Raw genomic sequence first — 23,846 nt, 5'->3', positions numbered from 1 at the left:
CGTGTTCACCAAGTCTCCCTATCAGGAATTCACTGGCCGTCTTGTAAAGACCCACACCAGGGCTTCTTCCTGTGCAGAGGACCCAGGCTCCAGCTGTGGCCACCACATAATTTCATACAAGAAAAAAGTGAACTGAGCCTGTTAAAACATTATGTTTATTACTAAAACCTATCATTACCTATAATTATATGATTATCTAGAACTAAAGAGGATCACAGATGAATATCACTAAACAAAACACAAACCTCCTCATTCCCACTCCCTCAACTTGGGCCAAGTAAGAAGCATCAGAGGCCAAGACCTGCAAGGCCCAGCGGGATGCCCTATGGGCTGCTCTGGGCAGTGTCTCCGGGAACAGAGCGGGGGCCTGGAGGGCTGCACGATGGCCACCCAGGCGTTCCCACGGCCGGGAAGTCGGGAGAAGGGACTGCAGACACAAGCGCCTGAGTCTCCCTGGGATGCACGGCGGCGAGCACCTGTGCAGGGAGCACCTCCGCAAGGAGTGCGCGTCTGGACGCAAGTGAGGCAGGGAGGAGGGAAAGGAGCAGGTGACAGAGGAGAACAACGGGGAGGGTGACGGCTATCTTTTCCTCTGTGTCAGTGGTGTGGTGAGGGAATGCTTCTGTGGCAAGAGCCATTCCACATTAACCACAGAGGACAGTGGGCTCCAGGCACATCATGGAATCTACTGGCTCACTCGGAGCAGCCGGCGATCGCTGAAGTGGGAGAGGATCCTAAACGCCACGACTAGGCGTCTGGAAGTCTTGCCCAAACTGCAAAGGATGTGGGAAGGGGAGAACCGATGTGGACCAGTGGTGACGCCTGGGGCAGGAAGGACAGAAGGGAACATCGGTCAGCTGTAGCTTAACATCTTATTACTTAAAACAAGGAAAAGCGGGGGGAAAGCTTGAAACGCATGGCAGGGCCAAGGCCTTGGCTGCTGGTTACAGCAGGTTCCACTATTCTGTTTGTAATATCAGATAATCGGGATATTTTAAAAGAGGGCAATAATAGCAAATATACAAGTTGCTTCCTTCTATAACCTTCAAGAGGGAAAATAGGATTACTTAACAATTTTATTTTATTTTTTTGCTTGGGGAGATGACCTAAACAAATTTAAACTCAGGCAAGCTAATGGCAAACTCTGGCTTACAGGTTTATAATTTACAATCTTTTGGCAGCAGTCCTACTAAAATAAAATTCTGATCAGCCCAAGAATTGTCCAGAAAGACTCCATAGCTCTGGGGAACTTGTCCCTCTGCAAGATGGTGCCTCCAAATGGCAGGACCTTTCAGGACGAGGCGGCAGCTCACCAGGAGGCCCCACTCTTACACATGACAGCACTGAGGAAAAGCTCCGAGGTGACTGGCCTGGGGACATGCTATGCAGCATACTCAGGCCCCTGAACACTGGCACAAGAGTGCCACTGGGGGTGGCAGACAGTGTTACCGAGCCTGCCCTTGGCACACACAGCATTCTCATGTGTCAGTCGTGACTTAAGTGCAGTTCCCAAAGAGGACAGGGTGGGCCTCGGGGACAGCTCCTAAGCCCCATGCCTCTCTGGAAAAGTGTCAGTTGTCCAATTACTTCACTGCGGCCTGCAATGCTCTAAGCCCTCTCCTGAGTTGGCTGAGCCATTCCAAGAAAGCCCCTCGCCCCCGCCCCCGGAATCCGAACGCCCCTCAGCCTGGAACTCACTGGCACAGTACAGGGCAGGTCATCTGGGAGCGAGGCTCATGATTTATTTCTCCCCATCAGCTTGAAAGGAGTGCTCCCCACCTCGAAGACCACGCTCCCTCAGTCGCACAGAATGACCAAGCTCATGCAGAATCTGTTCTTGGTCTCATCTGATTCCCTCCCAGGCTCCCAGGTGAGAGATTTCAGTGATGGGAGGTTTCACCGAATGGGCAGACTTTATCCTTTTGAATAATTAAGTTTACAGACCCTATGACTTAGTTCATTTTTCAATATAAAATTTATACACCAAGCCTCTGTGGCTAAATATTAAAGCCACGCCCCCGAAACAAACTGCACAGCCGTCTTCTAACGGTCAAGTCGGCAGCCTCTGTCTGATTAGTTCTAGGTTTTGAGCAGCACTTGCTAGTGAACACGGTCATCTTCACCAGGAATGCGTGGCACGTTCAGAGAAGAACGTGAAATCAGCATTCTGAATGGCATGTCAGTATGCTCTGCATTCGTTCATATAAACACTCTGGGTGCTCAGCCAGGGCTGTGCCTTGTCTTAATTGTGCAGGAATCTGAAAGACAAGACTTGTCAAAGAAACTCCACAGAAATGGCTTGCCTCCTGACAGCCATACTCACAGACTTATCAGAGCTTGGAACCGTGCACCCTCCAGCTGCCTCAGACTCCGGAGACCCAATGTGCATGTACTGTTTACACGCTGCTCAGCTAGGAGCATCATTCCAAGAGCATCTCATGTACCAGCAGAAAGGCAGTACTTAATAATTAAGCAGTAATTAATAATGCTCCCAGTCTCTTCCACAAGGGAATGTCAGCCATGTTTTGGTGGGCTTTTCACCGGGATGCCTGCACCTCCTGAACCACTGTCAGCGTGGGTAAATCTTAAAATCCAAGACGCTATATAAGGTTGGCCTTTCTTGCCACCTCTGCTAAAGCTTAAGCCCAAATTCCATTCCCGTCAACCCGAACCTGTCACTTCAGCAGACTGGAGGAAATAAATGTCAGCTAGGCATCTCTTTGAAGAAAAGGAAAGACTCTGTCGAGGCTGTCAGGAACTGCAGAACTTGACAGTGGCACCCCACAGAAGTAAATAAGGTGGAGGCACCAAAAAACACAGATGAACTGAGAGGGACTTAGGCGGCAGGGAGTAGGGTGGAGAAAAATCAGTCTTTAATTCTCCTATGTTGGCAGAGGATTACAAAGTTTGAGAAAGGATCAAAGAACCACCACCAAATCCCAGGGTATCTGATGATTTTTAGACTGTCAAGACTCCTAGGAAACAGCAATGGCTGTCTGGTGAGGCCCTTTCAAGAGTCCAGGTCCAAACTCCCCAGTCCCAGACTCTGGGCCCTGAGCTGGTGACCCTGGGCTGGCTGACTACCCAAAGCTCAGGGACATGGGGAAAGAGGTAAAGTAGAGCCAAGAGGGTGGGGACAGAAAGAAATCCTTTGGGGCCTCAGAGAAGAATCTTCTAAATTCGGTTGTTTTTTAAAGATTAGCTAATTTCAGAATAAGAATTCAATTTATTCAACCCTAGCCTGTCCCTCCTACCAACCTTAAATTTTCCCCTTAGAGACCCAACAAGGACTGCGTCAAAGCTCTGCTATGAGCAGCTTTCGTCAGTGCCGAGCCACAGACTCACGCATCTCTGTAGTACCTCCCATTCTGACACTGTTCTACTCATTCCAGGGACGCAACCCCACCCAACACTGGCTCCTCAGGTGTGGCCCTCGGAGAGGAGCCTCTGCAGACGGTCTGCCTGGTGACCCCATGCGACCGGAAGTCTCCAGATGCTCGGACAGCTGAAGGGAGGGTCTCTGCCAGGGAGGGGGAGGACAAGAGGCCTAGGATACTTCGAAGAGCTGCCCAGTGATAGGTTAGTGACTGATCATATGAGGTCCCCATGCTCCACCTGGAGTGAGAGGAAGCTGGCTTTTATATAAAAGGGCTGGCTTCCTCAATGGCTGACTCTCGAATTCTGCAAGTCATGCACCCCCCAACAGGCCTTGTTCTTTCCTTTTGAGCTGTCAAACTAGATCATGACTGCCTGCATCTGTTCCAAGGATGCCGATTAAACAACTCCAGAGAAAAGAGAGCACTACCCTACTCAGCACAAACCTCAGCTGATGACTAGTGCAGCATGGCTTGCCCTGGACAAACAGCACAGAGAAGAAACCTCCTCCCTCAGGGGCGGTGTCCTCAGGTGTCCTAAGTCACTAAATAGGCACCCTTGAGGTCTGAAGGCAAGGTTTGAAAGGGCTCACCACCCTCATACATCCTGCAGAAGGAAGGACCGAGCTCCAACCTAGCGTAAAAACAATGACCTGAAAAGCCAGCTGGTAAGGCTGATCGCTAGTCACACGTCAACGACAGACGACGTGGTCAGTCGTACAAACTATGGCCCTGTGTAAAGACATCTGCGGTGATGGAAAGTGTCGATACTGACAATAGGACTTTGGCCAGAAAACCCTGACACATGGGGAAGAAATGCAACAGATAAGAACATTAAGTACACACACACACACACACACACACACACACACGCACGCACACATACACGTTTGTGTGCATGTGCATTTGTATGGTATAAATGTGTGATGATAGTCATAAGAATGCTAAATAGAGGGAACTAGTCCTACCAGAAAATAAAACATATTATAAAGCTATACCGATTAAGTCTGGTATTGACATATGAATAGACTAATGAAAGACTACGGAGAGTAGATCGACAGACATAAATATATATGCAAATCTGGTGCATTTCAGATATGTAGGAAAAGATAAATTCAGTAAATGGCATAGGAATCACTCAAAATACGACGCATGCGTATTAAACATTAACACGATATCAGCTTTACCAACTAGTGACAGAGATGTTTTTACAAGTCTGATAGTATACTGCTGATGACAGTGAGGAAAAACACACACTCTTATATGCTGCTGGTGAGAAACACATCTGTACAATTTCTATAGAAGTAATCGGGCAATATCTACACAAATTTTAATCACATATAACCTTCAATCAATTCTAGCAACTTATCTTGCATACTCTCCACTGTGCAAAAGAAGTATGTGAAGTGTACTTCCAAACTGCAGGGCATGACCCAGTAGGGGGTCTATGAAATAAATTTAGCGGATTATGACCACAATTAAAGAGAAACAACAGAATGGAATACAAAATATCAAAGTGCATTACATAAATTAAGAGTAAGTAGGGGTTTTACCTTTTGTTATTAGTGTATCTGGTGGTGATGTAAAAAAATTTTTTTTTTTACAGCAGGTCAAGATTTTTTTTAAGAGTAGAAAGCCACCTCATAACATTATTTGTAACAGCATAAAACTGGAAACAACCTAAATGTCAACCAGCAGGGGACTGCTTAAATAAATAATGGGCCATCCGTGCTGTGCAGTCAGTAATAGGAATGAGGCAACTCTAAATGTGCTGCCATAAAACAATCTCCAAAATATATCATCAGGTGGGAAAAGCGAGATGCACAACAGTGTGCAGTATGCATCATTTGTGTTTTTTTAAAAACGTAAACATATATGCATCTGGTAATTCTGGAAGAAACTAGTTACAGTGGCTGCCTCTGGGCACGGAAGTAAATTAGGAGACAGAATTACTTTTCATTGTAATTCATTTTTTTAAACCATGTGCATGTATTACATGTTATTAAAAAATACATACACCATCTGGACCCACCCCGGCAAGCCACCTATCTACATCCTCAATGACGACACAGTGCAGTAGAGCAGACAGTGTGGTCGCAGCCTAGTTCCATCAATTTACTCACTGTCATCTTGGGCGAGAAATTTCATCCCTCTAAGCCTCATTTCCTTTCCTTACTGCAAAAATGCAGCTTATAGCAGTACCTGCCCCGAAGACTGAGGTGAGCTTTAAGTGAGATGAAGACTGAGAAATGCCCCAGCACACAGTAGGGGCAGTAACTATGCTCGTTCCTCCCCTCACTTCATGGATTCCTAAGGACTGCTGATATGATCACATTCATTTACAAAACTATAGCTTGGGTTTGGAAATCTACGGGTATAATGTGATCCCATTTTTGTTTAAAAACTATGTACAGAGACACACACACACAATTTTATCCATAGGAAGGCCATGTACCAGACTTATTTTGGTGAGGTGCTATTAAGGTGGCTTTTTGCTTTAAAAATACCCAACTATTATTGTCTGAATTTTACTCACTGAGGATAAATTACCATCGTAAGAGATCTTTTAAAAAGGAAGTGTCTTAGTGTAAGAGGTCTGCACAAAACCTAACGGATATTCCCCCTCTCTTATGAAACTGCTGACAAGAGTCCAGCGAGACATTCAGAGAACCATACCAGCCCATGGACTTGCACTACCATGTGATGGGTCCTCAACAGAGGGTCTTTCATAAGGCTGATGGAATGATGTCGCCTGTTTACTTGAAAGCGTCTTCAAATGTGTTCCTGGTTGAGCCTTGCTGCAATAACTTATCAACCCAGCAGAGGGACCTCTGGCTTCTCCTAGCCAAAGACTGACCCCGTCCACCAGCTCCCGCGCCTGGGACCCCTACCTTGCCATCGGAAGCAGTGTTGATCCTGTAGTGGTACACCCTCCCTTCGTATCGCAGCGAGATGGACCTCTGCCCGGGGCTGCTCTCGCTCTCCCGCACCAAGAAGCTGCCGTTGATGCCACTGCTGAGCAGGTACTCGGCGGCGTTGCGGGACACCGGCCCGTGGTACCAGGAATGCTTCTCCAGACTGTTGACAGGAGTGATATAGTTGCTTGGAACCCACCCCTGGCCATTCTTGGTTTGGGCTTCGCACCATTCCCCATTGTGATTGTAGCCTAAGACCCGGAGCTTTTCACCTGAGAAGAAAAGAACCAAATCAGACGCATCAGCTAAAAGGCTAATTCATTCATTCTCACTTATTTTTGCATGATTATTAAAACTTTCCAAATTCCTAAACATCTACTTCATTTTAATGAATCCACACAAATATATGTATTTATAAGTGTGTAAAAGTACATTTTACTTAAAGCTCCCTACTTGTATTGAATGCACAGATAAATATATAACCTGTTTTTATAAACCTATTATGTTTATTCGAGTGCTCTGTTTCTAAGAAAGCTTTTTAGGGAAAAAATACTTTTTCTTAAAGAAAGTGTTTTCAGTGTTCTAGGTGCCTTTATCAACATCAAATAAGGAAGCTCTGCTTTGCTGAGGATGACTGTACAGGAACTCTTCTCATGGAAAAGCGACTCTCTTACAGAGATGCCATTTAATATTTTGGATCTCTCTGCATCCCGAACTTTAAACCTGTTCTTTCAATCTGCAAAGGGGTCGACAGTCGAGCCACAGTGTCCCCTGATTTCCGTCTCTTGCAACCACCGCCAGCTGTCCACGCCCTTTTACCTTTAGTTATACTTAGAGTGTTGTCCCCACTGGCCACAAAATCATACAGTGCAACAAAAAGGTTGGGGTCATTTTCACTGGGACCAGCAAGAAGGTTTTCCTTGGAGTTCCAACGAGCCGCTTCGCTCAGACCCTGGGGCTCAAAGTCAGATGCTACTGGCCTTTGGAGGGCTTCTGGAAGAGAAATGAAAGAAACAGTAAGAAGAATTGAGGGGAAAATTAATTTTATCCACAGGAACAAAAAAAGTCCATGTTTCCAACATTATACATTCTTAATTTATTTCATTTCTTAACATCTGTACATACTACGTATTAAAAAGGTCACTAAAAACATTGACTCTCCCTTTCTCAACTCTTGTGAGAAATACTAAGTATTTTCATTCCAAGGTGATAACTACTGTTCTCAAATAGTTTAAGCTTTTCAAATTTATTAATGCAAAATGAATTCAGTTAGAAATGGAAAAAGCCCATCTTTGTAAGTCTGCCATTGCTTATGTTATAATATGGAAGGAAAGTTTCTAGCTTTAAAACATTTTTAAATGTATCATATATTTTTAAATGTACGCATCTAATTTAAAATCTAATAGCACAGAAGGGTTTTTAATGAAAGACAAACATTTTCTATCCCATTCCTCTCTACACCCAGAGGCACCAGCCGTGTGTGTGTGTGCGCGCGCGCGCGCGTGATCACTTCCATCTCTAAACATAAGCTGCGTGGGAGAATCCCTGCTCGGCCCTATCCCTCCATCCCTCCGCCTCCCTGTGCCATCCTCTACTGGTTACCTTTGTGTTTTCAGTATCAGACTTACGCCTGTATTTCTTGTTCTACCAGCTAGAGACAGTATCTCTCAACTATTGACTTCCTAAGATAAGGATGTTTACATCCTACACTTCCTTCCAGCTTTCCTCACTCTAGCTTACTCTCGAATATGGCCTTCTTTATACTTTCTTTCACCTTGTGAAAAGTGTTTCTTCTATTCTGTAATAAAATTTTTCATGTTCTGTCTATACATATATTCTTAAAGTTGAAAACCAATCAACATCCCTTATATTAGGAATGTGTGACTATTGTTCACTATAGGGTCAAACGGTTCATCATTTTTTTCTTGAAGTTTCTTCTTGTCGTCTTCTTGAATTATGCTCAAATTCTCTAGAATTTCTCTGTGATAATGACAAATGCGTACAAGGGTCCTCTGAAACCAGCAAATCTATTCCCAGTAGATCTTAACAATTGTAGGATATTATGGAGTGAAATTTGAATACTCGTTTAAGGCAACTACATTAAGAAATCAAACTTTTTTAAAAAGGGGAGAGGAGAAATTCTAATTTGAAAAGAATGGAACGATTTACCATATGCTTAAGCCAAACTCAAATGGTAACAAAACAAAATTGTTTTAATTTTCTCCCTTTATGGATTTAAAAGACTTCCCCCTCCCCTAAACATCTTTTCTTGGGCAATCACACCCATCTTGGGGATGGGCCCGATTCTTCAGTATTCACTTAAAAAATCAAAAGAAAACAAACAACCCACTGGAGGCACCTAAGATATCTGAGGGACTAAGCTAAACTTCTAGAAATGTAACTGGAGAATTTTCAGAAATGGACATTCTTTATAACACCTCTTTGGAATAAATCAGTAAAATATAAATAACGAAGGTCTTTCGATTCTAGTTTTTGTGCTACTACTGACTGAAGTAAACCTAGAGGAATTGTTTTTCTAAGAGAGTAAACTGCAAATTATGTCACTACTATACTTGGTCATTTCATCTCATGAATAATGGGGGCAAGGAAGAGGGTCTGGTAACAGCAACATTTCCTGGAATACGGAAAAGCTTTAGTGATGTGTCAGGCTCTAAAAGTATGTCTAGCGCCACTGTGATCGGGGATTGATCAATTAACCAAAAATAAATTATTATTTCTTTATTAAAATATGTGATCCCCCACCTCCATCTGAAAGTTCGCTGGTCAGTTTTGACTAAAGGGCCAAGGACTGTCCTTTCGAATGTGGGCATCTGATTAGGTTGGGTGGTGTCTTCTTCTGTAAGTCACACCTGTAATACCTCATCTCACTTCTAGTTCAATTTCCTGAAGGTGGCGGGAGGATTCAGAGCCATTCGATATGTAATCCAGCGCAATCCCTTTCAATCGTTTATAAGTTGCCTGATCCGGTAGCAGTGTTTAAAAAATTACCTGCCCTCACTGAGTCTGTCTAAAGCATTTTCATTTGCATAGAAACAATTCTCTTTCACATTTGATTTCACTGGTTTCTTATTATCCAAGTAATAAAAACAGCGAGTAGTATCTAAAATAAACAGATTTGGAAAGAAACACAACCGGCTCTTGATGTGGCCACGACTCAGTGGACCACGGTGGAGTCCCTATCCCATGTGCCACGCCTCGGCACGAGGCACACATGGATCGCAAAGGAAGTGGAGCGCAGGTCAGTTTGGCAATTTAGTTAAGCGGAAGTCAGTCAAAAGAACTTCTTTTAAGTAATGTCATTCTATTACTTAAAACTATTAGGCAAAGGATTCTCAACGTAAGAGAACCCTTGCCTATCAAAAGAAAAAGACAAATCCTCCCACTTATGGAAAAAAAGAACCAAAACCAAGAATAAGCAATTCACAGAAAATTTAAATTATTATTAAACACAGAAAGCCTGTTAACTCTCTAGTAATCAAAGAAATGCAAATTATTCAACAAATTGACAGGTACATTTTCTTCGGTGTTCAGACTGAATGAAATGGGCACTCGCACAATGCTAGCTCATATGTGGTACAGAAACTGCTGTGACATTTAGGAGGGCAACTGGAAATGAGAACCTGGCCCCTTAAAAATTCTATAACCTTTGATCTACCTCTGGGAAGTTATCCTAAGAGACCCACACGATGATCTGTACATGCTGGTTTTTGAATAACAGCACACGAAAAGAAAATACAAAAATGTTTATCAATACAAGATAAGCTATTTTGCGGTCTCATCCATAAAATAGAATATATTCATAAAGCCATTCGAAATAATTATTGGAAAAAATATCTAATGGCTTGGGAATATATTCACAGCAATTATCAATTTTATAAAAATCGAAAATAGTCCAGAAGTAACTGCTCTGAGATGTGAACAGCAGTTAACTCGGGGGGTGAGAATACGAACATGTAAAACATTCTTGATTCTTTTCTATATTTCGGAGTATTTCTCGCAATGAATGTGGATTTTTATAATCGGGAAACAATTACAAAAATAGAAAAACTGTTAGAAGCTGACACTTATATAATTGATAATTTAGCATGAAAAAGTTCCTGGGCGAGGAGGGGATCTTCTCAAGTCGTCCTGAAAAAGTATCTGTGCACTTCCCTCTGGTGTCCCCTCCTTGTGGCCACAGCATACAGCTCTGGCAGACCAGGCCCATACAGGAAATTAAACCTAAGTCATGAATACAGAAATGCTTTTCTTCTCAAATGCCATTTGACCTCTTCTATCAAACATTCTGCAGCATCTGGATTTGATCAAAGTTACATAATCAGGGGAAGTGGCCTGGAAAACACCTGGAATAGGCGGATCGCAGCTACTCGCCCACGGGTGACCATGGGAAAGTTTCAAGTATAGGTGAAAGAAGGGCTGGCTCTAACACGGAGGCGGATGCCGGGAATGTCATGTGCAGGGGTGAGGCCTCTGTCAGGAAGGAAAGGGCCTCCCACTGCTTTTTGATTCAACAGGACGTCAGGAAATCCAAGGCAGCCTCTCAATTTTCCTCTCCAGTTCTTGCTCCATTCCACAAATTAATGGCCAAAGCCCAAAGGGAAGTATTGCTCATGCATGCCTCTGGATCGAGACACTCAAGTGCAGCCACAGTCCAATCCCCAAACCTTCCAGTCAATTCCCAATCCAGGCTGATGTCAAAATTGACTCACGATGTATAAATGCCAAGTTCCTTGCTTCATTTCATAGCGAACTATGCTCGTCAACCTTAAAAATGATCACAGCTTACGAGGCCAAAGTTGCAGAATGTACTTCTATCTTCCTTGCATAATACGTGAACTTGCTGCCAGTCCCACTGTCAGGAAGTTAGACCCCCTAAAAAAGCCCAGTCTTCGTTAAAAAAAAGATGCCCCAAATAGCTCCCCTCTTCTGTTCTTCCAATGAATGGCTCTTTGGGCTATTGTTAAGTTTTGGGAAAGAAATTTTAGCATCTGCTATTATTCTTATATTTTTTTGGTGAACATTTTCTGCAGCATCCTGAGTCATATTTTAAATACATTTAAGAATTGTATCTTTTCAAAAGTGCCCTTCAGCCCATGTAAAAACCCCACTGTTATTTCACCATACTGTTAATGAAAAGGTTTCCATCACCAACAAAACTCAGGAGAAGTCAGTAATCAGCCAGGTAAGCACCAAGAATGGCGGTATCTACAAAAGTGCCTCCAAACCGCTGAAATGCTATGGCTCCGACTACGAGAGTATCAAACGGTTTGAAAATGCCACGAGATTCACTGGGCCTGTGCGTGATTAACTTTAGACGGTATTCTAAGAAAATGGCTTGGGTCTTTAAAGTGCAATTTAGAGATCTTTTATACAAAATAATCCTTTCTTCAAATTGTGAGTCACTGACCCACAATGTTTACAGGAGATTCTCTGATACGGCGTATCTGGTCTAGACTTCCAGGAGCTGCTGCTGCTGCTGCTGCTGCTGCTGCTGCAGAAGCCCCTGCAGGCAAACAGGAAGAGAAGGAAAGTGCTCTTGACCTCCAGGGGCTGGCGAGGCTACTTCACAGTCCCGGAGGGAGAGAAGACTTCAACTCCAGGAAAAACACCCTGGGAAGCTTCCCACCTTCCTGTTGACACTGGTGCCCAAGGCCGCGGTTCCCTCCGGGGTGCCCTCTGCAGTCTTTGCTGTCCACCACGGGCATTTCATGCCCACCATTTCAGGGCGGAGGAGGGGTGAGAGAGCAGGGTATGTCTGATGTGATAAACTTTACTTTTTGCTCACATTCAATTATTTAAACCCGTGTTGCTTTATTCCTATTTCCTTTGTGGACTCTTCCCTATTATCCTCCAGTTCAAGGAATCTCTAATTTAAACATCTATAAAACAGATCCTTCAAAAAAGAGGGAAAGCTTCGTGTTTTATTTCATACTCTGTTCCAACTGATGAGATCATGCTCAGACTATTCTCAAGTCAGTTTGCAACAGTCTCACACAACTTTTTATAATATGAGCTTAGAGGAAAAGTATTATTTCCCACAATTTGGACTTGTTGAAAGTCATTTTTATCTACATTCTACATGGTCCTTTATTTTGTAACTTACACCCGCACCCGGAGCATTTAAAATTATTTTAAACGCAAGTTTAGCTAAATACAGCTTTGGCATTAATTCACACTCTGAACAAAATCTTCCCGGCACCCCAAAACACTGTGTCAGCTCTGGAGAGCAGCGGGAGGGCAAGATGGTAACGATGCAAGGCATGGTCCCGTGGCCCCTGCTCCCTGTGGGGAAACAGAGTTAACGAACATCTGCACGGCCTCAAAGCGAAACTCCAACAAGAGACGAGCACGGCCCTGCGGGTCAATTTCTGACAACATGGATGGACGCTGAGGATGTCGAGGGCCAGGAGCTGCGAGGGGTCAGGTCAGCTCACTGGGGTTAGGAAGGAGGTGACCCTGAAGAAGACCGTACCCAGTAAGGGAAGTAGGATTCACAGGGATCCAAGGCCCCCTGACCCTCCCCGGCCACTAAGGGAGGGGTCTTCATCTCCACTGTGCCGTGGCCTCTCTCTGGTGATGCCTAGGGACTCCATCTCAGAATAAAGTGTGTAAATGCATAAAATAAATACAAAGGATTGCAAAGGAAAACAACTGTATTGAACGAGTCCTCAAATCATTTTATAAAAATTGTGATACAGCACTTCCTTACTAATGCATTAAATAACAAGAGCCAGTTAGGTAACTACTGTCATTTCAAAGTAGTCATCAGTATAGAAGTAATATTCAAAACCGTTATATAGTACGAAAATATCTATCTGATTTCTCCTGGTGATAGTCACAAGTACTGCTAATATTACTGTGGTTTGTTACCTATGTTCTTAAAAAACAAACAAACAAACAAAACGAAATGCCAATCTTCAGTTAGAGGTTAGTGAGTGAAATAAAATTTTGGGATTTCCCATCCAAGGCCACAGGCCCCTGGACTCCAGCTCCGACCCAGGCTTCCAGGTTGTGAGCGCCTGCGCTGCAGATTCGGTTCTGCACAACCCAGTTTTCTGCCAGGGAGTGGGCCTACAAAGGAAGCTGCTATAAATTAGTCATTAGGCCAAATTATACAATTTCCTTTTTTAAATAATGCAGTTTTATTACGTTATATAGGCAGTAAGTAAAATAGGTTTCTACGGAAACCTTTAAAAAGTAAAAGTCTAAAAAATAAAGTGATTTAAATTAGCCCAAGGTTTAAATATTTCCCCCGGAATCTTTTAATATTATAATGTTCCTAGAGGTCAATTTTAGAAAACAAAATTCTCCATTCCAACCTCTGTCCTATCAGCAGTTCAAACAGTAACCTTTCTGAAGATACACAGTCCCTGTACCCTCTCCCTCTACCAAAATGTGAAATAATACGAGGAATTTTATATCCCTTCTAAGGTTGCAAAGAAGTTTACGATTACTGCAAATGGAGTATGAAGACCCATGTGAGACCCACCAACTTTAGGCCACTGTGTTGTTGTCCCCTCTCCCCCTCTCATCCCATTAAGTTCACACCCACATTCTGGCCCCATTTCCTGCTAAATCTCTGATGGGTCCTGTCCTTTCCGTGACTTACCACACCCTCGACTGGTTCCCCTTTGACTTTGCCCCATTTCATTCCAACTTCACAGTCCCCAGAGGGGTCTTTCTAAAATGCAAATCTGACCAAGTCGCCTGCTAAAGTCCCACCTAGATGGCTGCTGGCCAAGAGGCAGAAGACAGGAGGCAGCCATGTCAGTCGTCAGTCACTGCTTACCAGCAGAGTCGCCTGTGTCGACGTAAGGAACGTGTGCCTTCCAGGGACTGGGCGGTTTGCAGATGACACAGGAGACTCTGCTCCTAGCATGTAACACACTCTCAAAAAACGGCTGGGGTTGTCATTAGCACCCTAACTGGAGGAGAATCCTGAGCTCCTGAAGCAGACACACGAGGCCCTTCAGGGTCTGCTCTGGGACTGTCTTCTCCCATGACCCCAACTTTTCACCACAGCCTCTCCAAATGCCTTGCAGCACCCCCGTGCAAACCCCGTTGCTGCCTCATGTGTGCACCTCGACACGTGCCACTCTCTCCCCTAGGACCCACCCTCCTAACCTCACTACCTCTAGCAAACCTCTGACTGCTCCTTCCTTTTCCCTGCTGCTTCACCCCCAATTATTTCCCCTTCACCTCTTGAGGGTATTTGGTGTCTGTTCCTATTTACCGCCCTATGACACATGGTAAGAAACCTGCTCACTCGTGCCTTGGGGTCCAATAAGCCTGGGTTCGGGGGTGGACAAATCTTGTTCACATCTGGAAGATGTTCATTTCTGAGCCTGAGTGTCTCAAGTGCACAACGGGGCCAGAGCAGGACGGACCTGGCCGGGCTGTCGGGAGGGCTGAACACGCAGTGGATGTAGAGAATTTTTGTACGGATGTCAGGTGCGGTGTGCTTGGCTCTGGGGCGCTGCAGAGACTACAGAACAATCACTTCTTCTCTTACTGTCACCATAATAATGTAAGCTCCTTTTGGGCAGAGACCAGCGTTCCTATCACAGTCTGCAGCACGTGCCCCATGCAGTGTGGGACACACGGCACTGCTCCGTGTTCATTAAAACGAACTCCTAACGCCCTGCGGTTGTCTGTAGCAACAGGGTAAAATATTAAGTCATGACTGAAGAGTGCACCTTGATTATCTGCTAACCTGTGACAGCAGAGAGCAGAAATGACAGACAGTAGAAACGAAAAGCAAATGCAACCTTCATGAAGGTCTAGGAAGTGCAATCATTGATTTTAATGGCAGGTAAAGCATGGCCAAGATCCTAAAACAAGGTGGAACACAGAAGTACATTTCTCTGCACTTTCAAAAGAAACAGGATTTGTTAGTCTCTTAAGAGGCAGACAGACAGCATGGTGAGCGCCCCATGCCTCCATGTACTTTTTGTCTGCGGGGGAGAAAAAGTTCCATGAAGCCCCGCACTGGCCCAGATTCAAACTGTCCACAGTGAGCATCCTAACCAGAAAAGTATTTTTCTTCTGTCACAGGCCATTTGCAACAGATTGAAAGCCCCCTGCACTCGCCACCGCGTGCCAGGCCTGGGATGGTTGGAAAGCATTCATTTCACATTTCCTGTTCTCCTTTAAAGCGTCATCAAGGACTCCGGGGTCAGTGGAGACCTGAGTCACTGAAGTGAAGGGGCTGGCTACTCAATGGCAGACGATCCCCCGGAACATCTCAGCCATTATAATTTCTACTGCCGACCTGAGTAATTGAACATGACCAAAAAAAAGGTATTTTGGCTCCAAAAGCAATGGCTAGTTCTATTCGCGGCCTGCCTTTAGATTCGATTTTAAGGTATCAGATATACGATGCTATTTATTAGCTAAATTTGAGAACTGGTAAGATTGATAAGGATTAGGTCTCTAAAGAGAATTTAAGAGTACTGAGGTGAAAGTTTATTCAACGGCATGTGACAGAATAGTAGCTAATACTTCTGGAGCCTGAGTTCTAGCACGGTGCCAGGCGCTTTGCCTGCTCTAGCCCCCAGACCCACTGAGGAGACTCTGTCCACTGCACCAGAGGAGCGAAACGGAGGCAGAGGTGAGGTACGCCTCTGCCAGGCAGCTGCCCGTTCCTGTCTCTCAGTCGCTTGCACTTCTCTCTCGTGATCTCGCTCTTCCTCTCTCCCCCCTCTGGCCATCCTCCCTCTGTCCCTGGCCCCTGTCCTCCTCCTCTCATCTTTTCCCTTTCCTGTCTCACCCTGTCTGTCTGTCTTTGTCTTCAGGTCTGTGTGTATCTCCCCTGTGTGTGTCTCTTTCCTCCCTAACTCCCACCTGGGGCTCAGTCTCCCTCATCTGTCTTCCCTATCGCCACCACCAACACAGAGTATAACAAAGTTCCTACGATGTGGGCTAAGAAAGAAGGATTTGAAAACCAATTCTGCAGAACTCTCATTATCTGAGGACGAAGTGAGACTCTCAAAAGTCCGTAAGTAGCGAAGTTATTCTTCCAAATGGCTTTGGAACTATAACTTCACTAGGCAAGGAAACAAGATTGACCATAGGTGATAATTATTAAAGCTGGGTGATGAGTACAAGGGCGTTCATTATGCTACCTGCTTTCATCGTAGGTTTAAAATTTTCCATTTAAAAAAAAGAGTAAAAAAAAAAAAAGACTATTTTATAAATCCTTCTTCTGTGTTTATGATCCACCATTACAGAGGAAAAGTTAAATTCTTCCAATGTCCCATTTGATCTTTAGTTTGTGTTATATATATATATTTATTTTTTTCCTGGTTTTATTGAGCTGTAATTGACATATGACAATGTATAAGTTTAAGGTATACGATATAATCATTTATGTATATATTGCAAAATGATTATCATAAGTTAACATCTATCATCTATCACCAGTTACACTTTTTTTCCTGTGAGGAAAACCTTTAAGATTTACTCTCTTTGCAACCTTCAAATACACAGTACAGTATTGTTAACTATAATCAACACGTTGTACGATATTGTTATCTGTTTTAAAAACCTATCCATAGATAATTTCTCCTGTTTCTATTTTGGATCAGTGATTACACTGGCAAGATTAACGCTTGATCTTACAACAAGGTAATAAGTAGTATGAGAGTTTCAGTTTCACATGTTTGGAGCTGTGCACATACTGCCTCTGGAGAGAAGAAGATGCCAACCATAAGCCAATGGAAGTTTTTTCTTCCACAATTAAAATAGTCGCCATGGGAATAAGAGAGGGTTAGAGGACAAAGAGATACTTTTCCTTAAGACCAAGGACAGGAAATATTAATTACGTGCATCAAAGCGAACTTGGAAACAAATTGTTTTGTTAACACCAAGAGAAACTATGACCGAGCTCAGCTCAATTCCATCATCACTTCAACCATGAGAGAGAGAAACTGGCAACGCCAACATTTCAGACTAAGTGTTTAAAATAACAATGGCTAATATATGCTAACACCTTGCTCTGTGCTAAACAATTAAAACACCTCGTGTGAATCTTCCAACTCGACAAGGCACAGACTACTATGAGCCTTATTTTAGAGCTGAGAACACCAAGGCTCAGGGAGCAACGTGCCCAAGGTCACTCGGCAGCATGGATGGCATCTGGGTCCAGGCTGGCCTGCTGCAGAGCTGCACGCCTCCCATGAGAATGGGACCTTAGCAATTCCCCAGCCATAAAGCTCTCTGGACTTGAGGACATTTCAACTTTCACTTGAATCATCTCAGAAATCCTCAAAACAATCCTCTAAGGTGGGCTGGACCAAGGATGTTTGTTGTCTCAGAGGTAGGGGAACAGAAAAGCTGAGCGATTATCAGACAGAAACCCCAATCTCCCGACTCTACATTCAAAAGTATTTCCAACTAAAGCGAACGGGGCCCTCCCTCCTCTTCTCTGAAAGGCTCACAGTGCTGCTACGAAAACCGAGGACGGCTATGATGTGCTTAGTGCCACGGCCTGCTGCATCCTAAATCCTCGAAAATTTTAATGACAACCGCAAATGAAAAGGATTGGTTTTCTATTAAGTTACAGAAAGAGCCTCAGATTTTCTTTGTAACTAAACAAGAGAAGTATCTGATGACGTCAGGAGAGAGTATTTAGAAAGAGAGCATATGCTTCTCTGAAGCAATTCTGAAAGCGCATCTGTGTGGCTGGCAGCACGTAAAGCATCCTCCTGAAAGTTAACTGCTGAAAAGAAGCGTTTAAAAGTGGGCCCTTAAAATAAATTTTGAAAGTTCAAGAAGAGTTCACGTCTCGGACATTAGTTTTTATCCCGCAGTACGGAACTTACATGTCCACGTACACCTGTGTTTGTATCTGCATACGTTGTACACATGAACAAATAAAAGCAAACTAGAAAAAAATGAATTAAAATGGCCAATGTTTATGTTTTCTCTCACATCTCTAGGGGAAGCAACAATTGGAAAATTCAGTGTTTGAAGGAGATGGAAGACTGTAAAGCTAAATGTGACCGTGGTAAACAGCAGCTACTGCTATAAACATACATCTTCACAAAGCTGAAGCACAAAATTCAAATGCTATAAATGCTTATATATACGTAAAATATTTCTAAAAAACTCCTGAGTGCCTCTGGGTAGGGAAACTACCCAGGAGAATTACTTTTCACTAAATAAATATCCTTTAATTTTTTTTTTTTTTTTTTTTTTACCACGTACAACTATGTTAACATACACTTTTAAAATTTTAACTGTATAGCTAAAGGTAATCATATTTATCAGCATTAGGTTTCCAGAAGAGAAAAGATGATGGCCCTTATTTCAGGCATTAGTTAGTGTTTCTGAAGATACCATTTTAACATTCACAGAGTTGCAAAGGAGATAAACAGTCACAGTCTGGAAAGCATAGAGTGGCTAAAACTGGGCTCTCTGGAGCCACAGACAGCGTGGGTTCAAATCCCAGCTCCACCACTTCCTATCTCTGTCGCCTTAGACCAATTTCCTAATCTTTGGTGCCTTAGTTTCCTCATCTACAAAATGGAAATGACCACAGGGCCATCATAAGAACTAAGCAAATGAAGTCATAGGATGCTGTAACAGTGCTTGGCACACAGGAAGCATTCAGAATTGCTTTGATAACTAGGCCTGAGTGGTAAGTAGATGCATGATCACAGTTGCATTTATAGTTGAACCTTCTTTGATAGAATGAAAAACCTGACCATATTTAATTCTCTCCATAACTTGTGATGACTGGGCCCCAGTGGGTGTCAATAAAACACTGACTGATTGATTTAGGATGTCAGTAAAAATGAAATGGCTAGATTACTTATCCAGATGTTGGCAATTGTTTTTCCCAAGAGACTACGCGCATCCAGTCTTTAAGATAAACGGTCACTGAGGTTTCTTAAATTCTCTTAATTACAAACCAATAATTTCATTTATTTTCTCCAATTAAATATAACAACAAAATCGAGAGAACTACAGTGATACCTTCCTTGATGACATCTTAACCCAAGGCAGTCTGCTGTACCAGAATCTTTCTTTTTTGAGACATGAGAACCAACATCATTTCAAGACATGTTACAATAGACTTTAGATTTCCTCCTTCTATACAATAATTAAATCAGTCAGGTACGCACTAAACAAAACAAAACAATGTCACAGCTTTGCTGTGACCTAAGCTTTCCTCCAGTTCTGCAGTTAGGAAAGGCCATCATCTCCCCGGCCTTAGGCACCCATCTGCAGAACTGAGTGGTAATGCCTCATGCTAACTCTTTACAGATGGTAATGCGAGTGTGTTCAGAATTTTGAGTGACTTGGAAAACAAGCCACGTATTAACTGAAGATGATTTTGGTTGCTCAGATGCCAACTTGTAGGGGACAAATAAACCATCTCCGTCGCTCAAATGCTAGATTGTGTGAGGCTGCTCCATCTGGACGAGCCTTTTCCGAGGCCCCTAATCCCAGAGAGGGAAAGGGATGGATGTCCACATACTGTGGCAAGAAGGGCCCATGGGTTTCACGTGTATCACTGGTGTTTACGGTTTGAGTTGCACATGTGACTCCAGGCAGGCCCTCAAGTCAAAAAGTTGGAAGGAAAAAAAAGTTTAGACAATTAATGAGGCCTCTGTTTATTTCTCTATTTTAAAAAGAAAAACATCACAATTTCATGGCACTACAGCAGAAATCCTAATTGTTCTAAAATGAGCTTTACATTTCTATTCCTATTTTAAGTCCTCAATGAAAATGATGGCGAAATACAAACAGGATTACATCTTTTAAGTCCGCTTAGCCTTTTCTGCTGAAAGTAACAGTCTGGGATGACCAGTCCTCAAATCAGATCCATTTCAGATCCATCTTTAAGCTTCAAAATGACGACCACTCATCCTCAAGTCACTTTTTTCTCAGCCGTCACCTCACCAGTACAGAAAACGAAAGACAAATGAGAGGAAAGAGCGAACTGGGATTATCTAAGGAGAGCAGGACGGAAAGAAGGCAAAAGTGAACCGCTTCTGGCTCCGATTCAGTGGAGAAACCTAACGTGCGGTCCCTCCCCCACCCCAGTGCTCTGAACCCATTCAAAACCCTTCTCAAAATCTGGTGTAATTTCTCTGTTCTCTACTGAAAAGAGAGAAAATGCCTAAGACCTCTTCGTGGTCCGTAGGGTAGTATGGGGTGGGGGTGGGGGTGGGGGAGTGGAAAGATCACTTGAAATTCTGTACCCATAAATGGTAGAGCCGTGTTCCCTTTGTACACGATACTTAATGAAAATCATCTGTTTCACAAACACGGGTCGACCTTTTTGACACATAATTCCCACTTAACGGTGGAAATTCCACAACGTGGGCTGACCAGGCTGTTCAGGCCTGTGGAGTTCGCTTTCTCAAACTTTCTCCGGCGAAGCCCCGCAGTTGGGGCCCCTCGACACCACCGACCAACCCGACGCGGGCTCTCCCGGGGTTAGCGGCGCGGGCCCGGAGCCCTGCACCCCCACCCCCACTCCTCCACCCCCGCTCGGCCGACAGCGCCCAGGGGCGGTCGAGAGAAAGAGAGAAAGAGGGAGCGGGAGAGCGAGGGGAGAGGGAGGGAGGGAGGGAGGGAGAGGAGGGAGCGCGCGCGGCGGGCAAGGCCTAGGAAGGCCCGGCCGGGGACCCCGCCGCCGCCTCGACCCGCTCCCGGCTCTGGCCCGGCGCCTACCTTCCAGGTAACAGCTGGAGGACGACGAGAGCCCCTTCTTCGACTTGCAGCCCACCAACTTCAAGCAGATCTCCAACATTTTCGCGTGCCAGCGGCGTCGGGGCCGGCGCCCCTTCTCCAACGCGGCGCGACTCAGGCCCGGCTCGCCCAGCTCGGCCCGATGGCCCCGCGCGCCCCCCCGGGCCCCTGCGGCCCCGCCATGCGGCCTCACCGCCGCCCCGCGCGCCCGCCCATGGCCGCGGCCGCGTCTCCGTCTCCGCTCCCGACGCGCCACTTAACAAAGGGCCCCGAGCCCGGGCCGCGAGGCCCGCCCCCGCAGCCTCCGACGCCTTAACCCCCTCGGCGCCGCGCCCCGGCCCTTTCCGGCGTTCGCAGGGCCCGACCGGCCCCAGACTACTACCGCGCCCCGAAGCCAACCCGGGCCACCTTCTAGGCCGACAGGAGGCTGTCTCTTAAGCACAGCCTTCAGTGGCGCTGAACGTCGCGAAGCGCGGCCCTAACACCCCGAGAAAGACACCGGCCACGCTGGCTGCTCCGGCTGTCGGGGAACACAGGTGCTCGGCACCGCTTCTGAGACCTGCGTCTCCACCGCGCGGTGCCCTGGCGAACCCTGTGTCCCCGGGGTGCTGGTGAATAATGCAAATTCCTCTGGAATTACCAATAATGGTCTCATTCATATTAAGTGAGCTTACAGTGATTAAGGCTAACTCAATGGGTGTCTAAGGAATGAATAATCAGAGTAACTGAAACCCACAGGACAGCTACACAAGTATGCAACACCTGTGTCAAATCATGCATTCAGGCTGGAAACCGCTGGAAAAAGACGAGCTGTCCGCATTCAAACACGATTTCTGATTATATGGAAAGGGGCCGCAGTCTCCACCAGCGAATTCATCAGAGGCAGGGCCCACAGCCCTTCTTTGCCTCATTTTCTTCAACAGAGAATTTTCCCTAGTTTGGCAAGTGCCACGGGCGCCACAGTTTAAAACTCATCTCATTGCTGTGTTGGGCTCAAATCTTTTCATACTTCTAGTTAGGGCTGATAATAGACAATATTATAACATATTATAAAATAACAATAATCACAAGAATGTGTTACTTGGCATGAAACCAGAAATCCAAATAAGTGGGAAACAATAGGGACCCCGATCACACCAAATAATAAAACTCAGATCAATGTCAACAATAGGAAGAGAAATTTAATAACAGTGTCAGGTAACTACACCGAAACTGCCACGGCACAGAGCAAAGGAATAATGAGCGCTGACCTGTACTGAGATCTCCGTGTCCCACTCCTGGCCCTTCCATTACCACACTGCATTTGCATGACAATCCTGGGAGGAAAACAATTATTATCCCTATTCTTCAGGTAAAAACCTGAAGCTCAGAGAAGTCAAACGCCTTGCCAAAGGCCCTACAGCTAGAAACAGGCAGAGCTGGACTCACCCAGGTCTGCCTAGATCCAAAAATAAGGCTTCTAACTGGTGGATTACACAGCCCCCTCCGACCATGAAAAAATTACAAGTAGATTAAAGCTTTGGGCATCTATATCTTTGGTTAAATAACTAACGTCCTATGTTTCAGAGGAAGCCTTGGTTAAGAGACCCTGGCTACAGTGATCAGCCCAGGAGACAAAGGTAAACTCGTTTTACTTTCTGGCCTATCCTATAATGACAAAAACATGGGTATCTTCAGTAAGTACATCAGGAATGGCTAAGTAAGAAGATCTTCGTTTAGGTCTGCCAAAAATAACACATAAAAATTCAAGATTGGACTGGATGTGACTAGTGTATATCACAGGAGTTCTCACTGGGCCCGTCGTTAATTTCTCAGAGGTGTCCTGCCGAATTCTGATCAATGTACGAAATGTGTTTTTACTGCACCTGAGTGGACAGTTAGTACTGTAGTACCTGTCAGGCCTTCTGAGCACCTAAAAAGGCACTGTCAGGGAAGTATGCAGTTCCCATTGCCTGGAGACACAGGGCTGCAGGGCCACCAGGTGACAAGTGCAGTGAATGCGGATGCTATCTGGACGCCAGGAAACACTATCATCTGCTAGACAGTCTGCAGGTAATGACTCAGACTTGTTTAGTGTTGTCTTGAACCTTTCAACTTCTAAGTGTAAAGCCAAAAATAAAAATCAAAAAGGTGCCACCAGTACAAAAATGCTAAAAAATAAAATATCTGTTTTGGTGGTGTTTTGGAAAGTTCAAGGGCTTTGGACCAGACTATAACAAATTCTGTCATTATACAGCATTTCAGATTTAAAATTGTCAACTCAATGCCAAGAATTATACATTAATGGGCATTTTTGCAATTCTAACCATATCATTGAATACTATCAGTTAATACAGGCCCAGGTATTTGTTTGCATGTGCTGCAGTTTATACTGGGAAGTTTATTTTAAAAAGCTGGTGACTAATATTCTGCTCTTCAGTCTAAAATGACCTTATCCTCTTAAAATGAGTAATGCTTATAAACTGTGTCCAAATCTTTTAAATTTAGTTATAAAACCATGCATCAACAGGTCTGGCAAAACCCTCTGAATTAGCAGCAACGAATATTAAAAATATCACCAAAGTGTATCCTACCATATCAAACCTAGACTATTCTTTCCAGATCCAGTTTTTAAGCTTTTGAAACTCACCTGCAAGACAAAAAAGGCACTATGTTACAAGGAAATAAAGGAAAGCCTCAGTCTCCTTACTAAAATAAAGAAAGGCTCAAGGAGGAGATTCCCTCTAAGCAACCTTAAGCCTCAAAGGCATAGAAAGAAAAGAAAGGGGGGAAAGGAAAGGAAGGAAAGGAAGGAAAGGAAGGAAAGGAAGGAAGGAAGGAAGGAAGGAAGGAA

General features: G+C 44.4%; 1 protein-coding gene across 2 annotated transcripts in view; it reads right to left on the bottom strand.

The window, feature by feature from the left end:
* Positions 1-23,846, bottom strand: part of ABL1 (ABL proto-oncogene 1, non-receptor tyrosine kinase) — a 115,005-nt gene that overhangs the window by 21,113 nt on the left and 70,046 nt on the right. Inside the window, exons 1-3 of one of the 2 annotated variants that reach the window (XM_039862874.1) lie at positions 20,996-21,191; positions 7,109-7,282; positions 6,266-6,561 (exon numbers count right to left, since the gene is read on the bottom strand). In XM_039862874.1, the coding sequence (XP_039718808.1) occupies positions 6,266-6,561; positions 7,109-7,282; positions 20,996-21,074 (549 nt within the window). In that variant the 5' untranslated portion in view covers positions 21,075-21,191. Of the gene's footprint in view, positions 1-6,265; positions 6,562-7,108; positions 7,283-20,995; positions 21,192-23,846 lie in introns of those variants that run through there. The other variant, XM_039862873.1, reaches the window with a different exon arrangement.

This window comes from Pteropus medius, unplaced genomic scaffold (assembly GCF_902729225.1).
Source record: "Pteropus medius unplaced genomic scaffold, Ma_sr-lr_union100, whole genome shotgun sequence".
Lineage (NCBI taxonomy): Eukaryota > Metazoa > Chordata > Mammalia > Chiroptera > Pteropodidae > Pteropus > Pteropus medius.
This window is presented reverse-complemented; position numbering and strand designations above follow the sequence as displayed.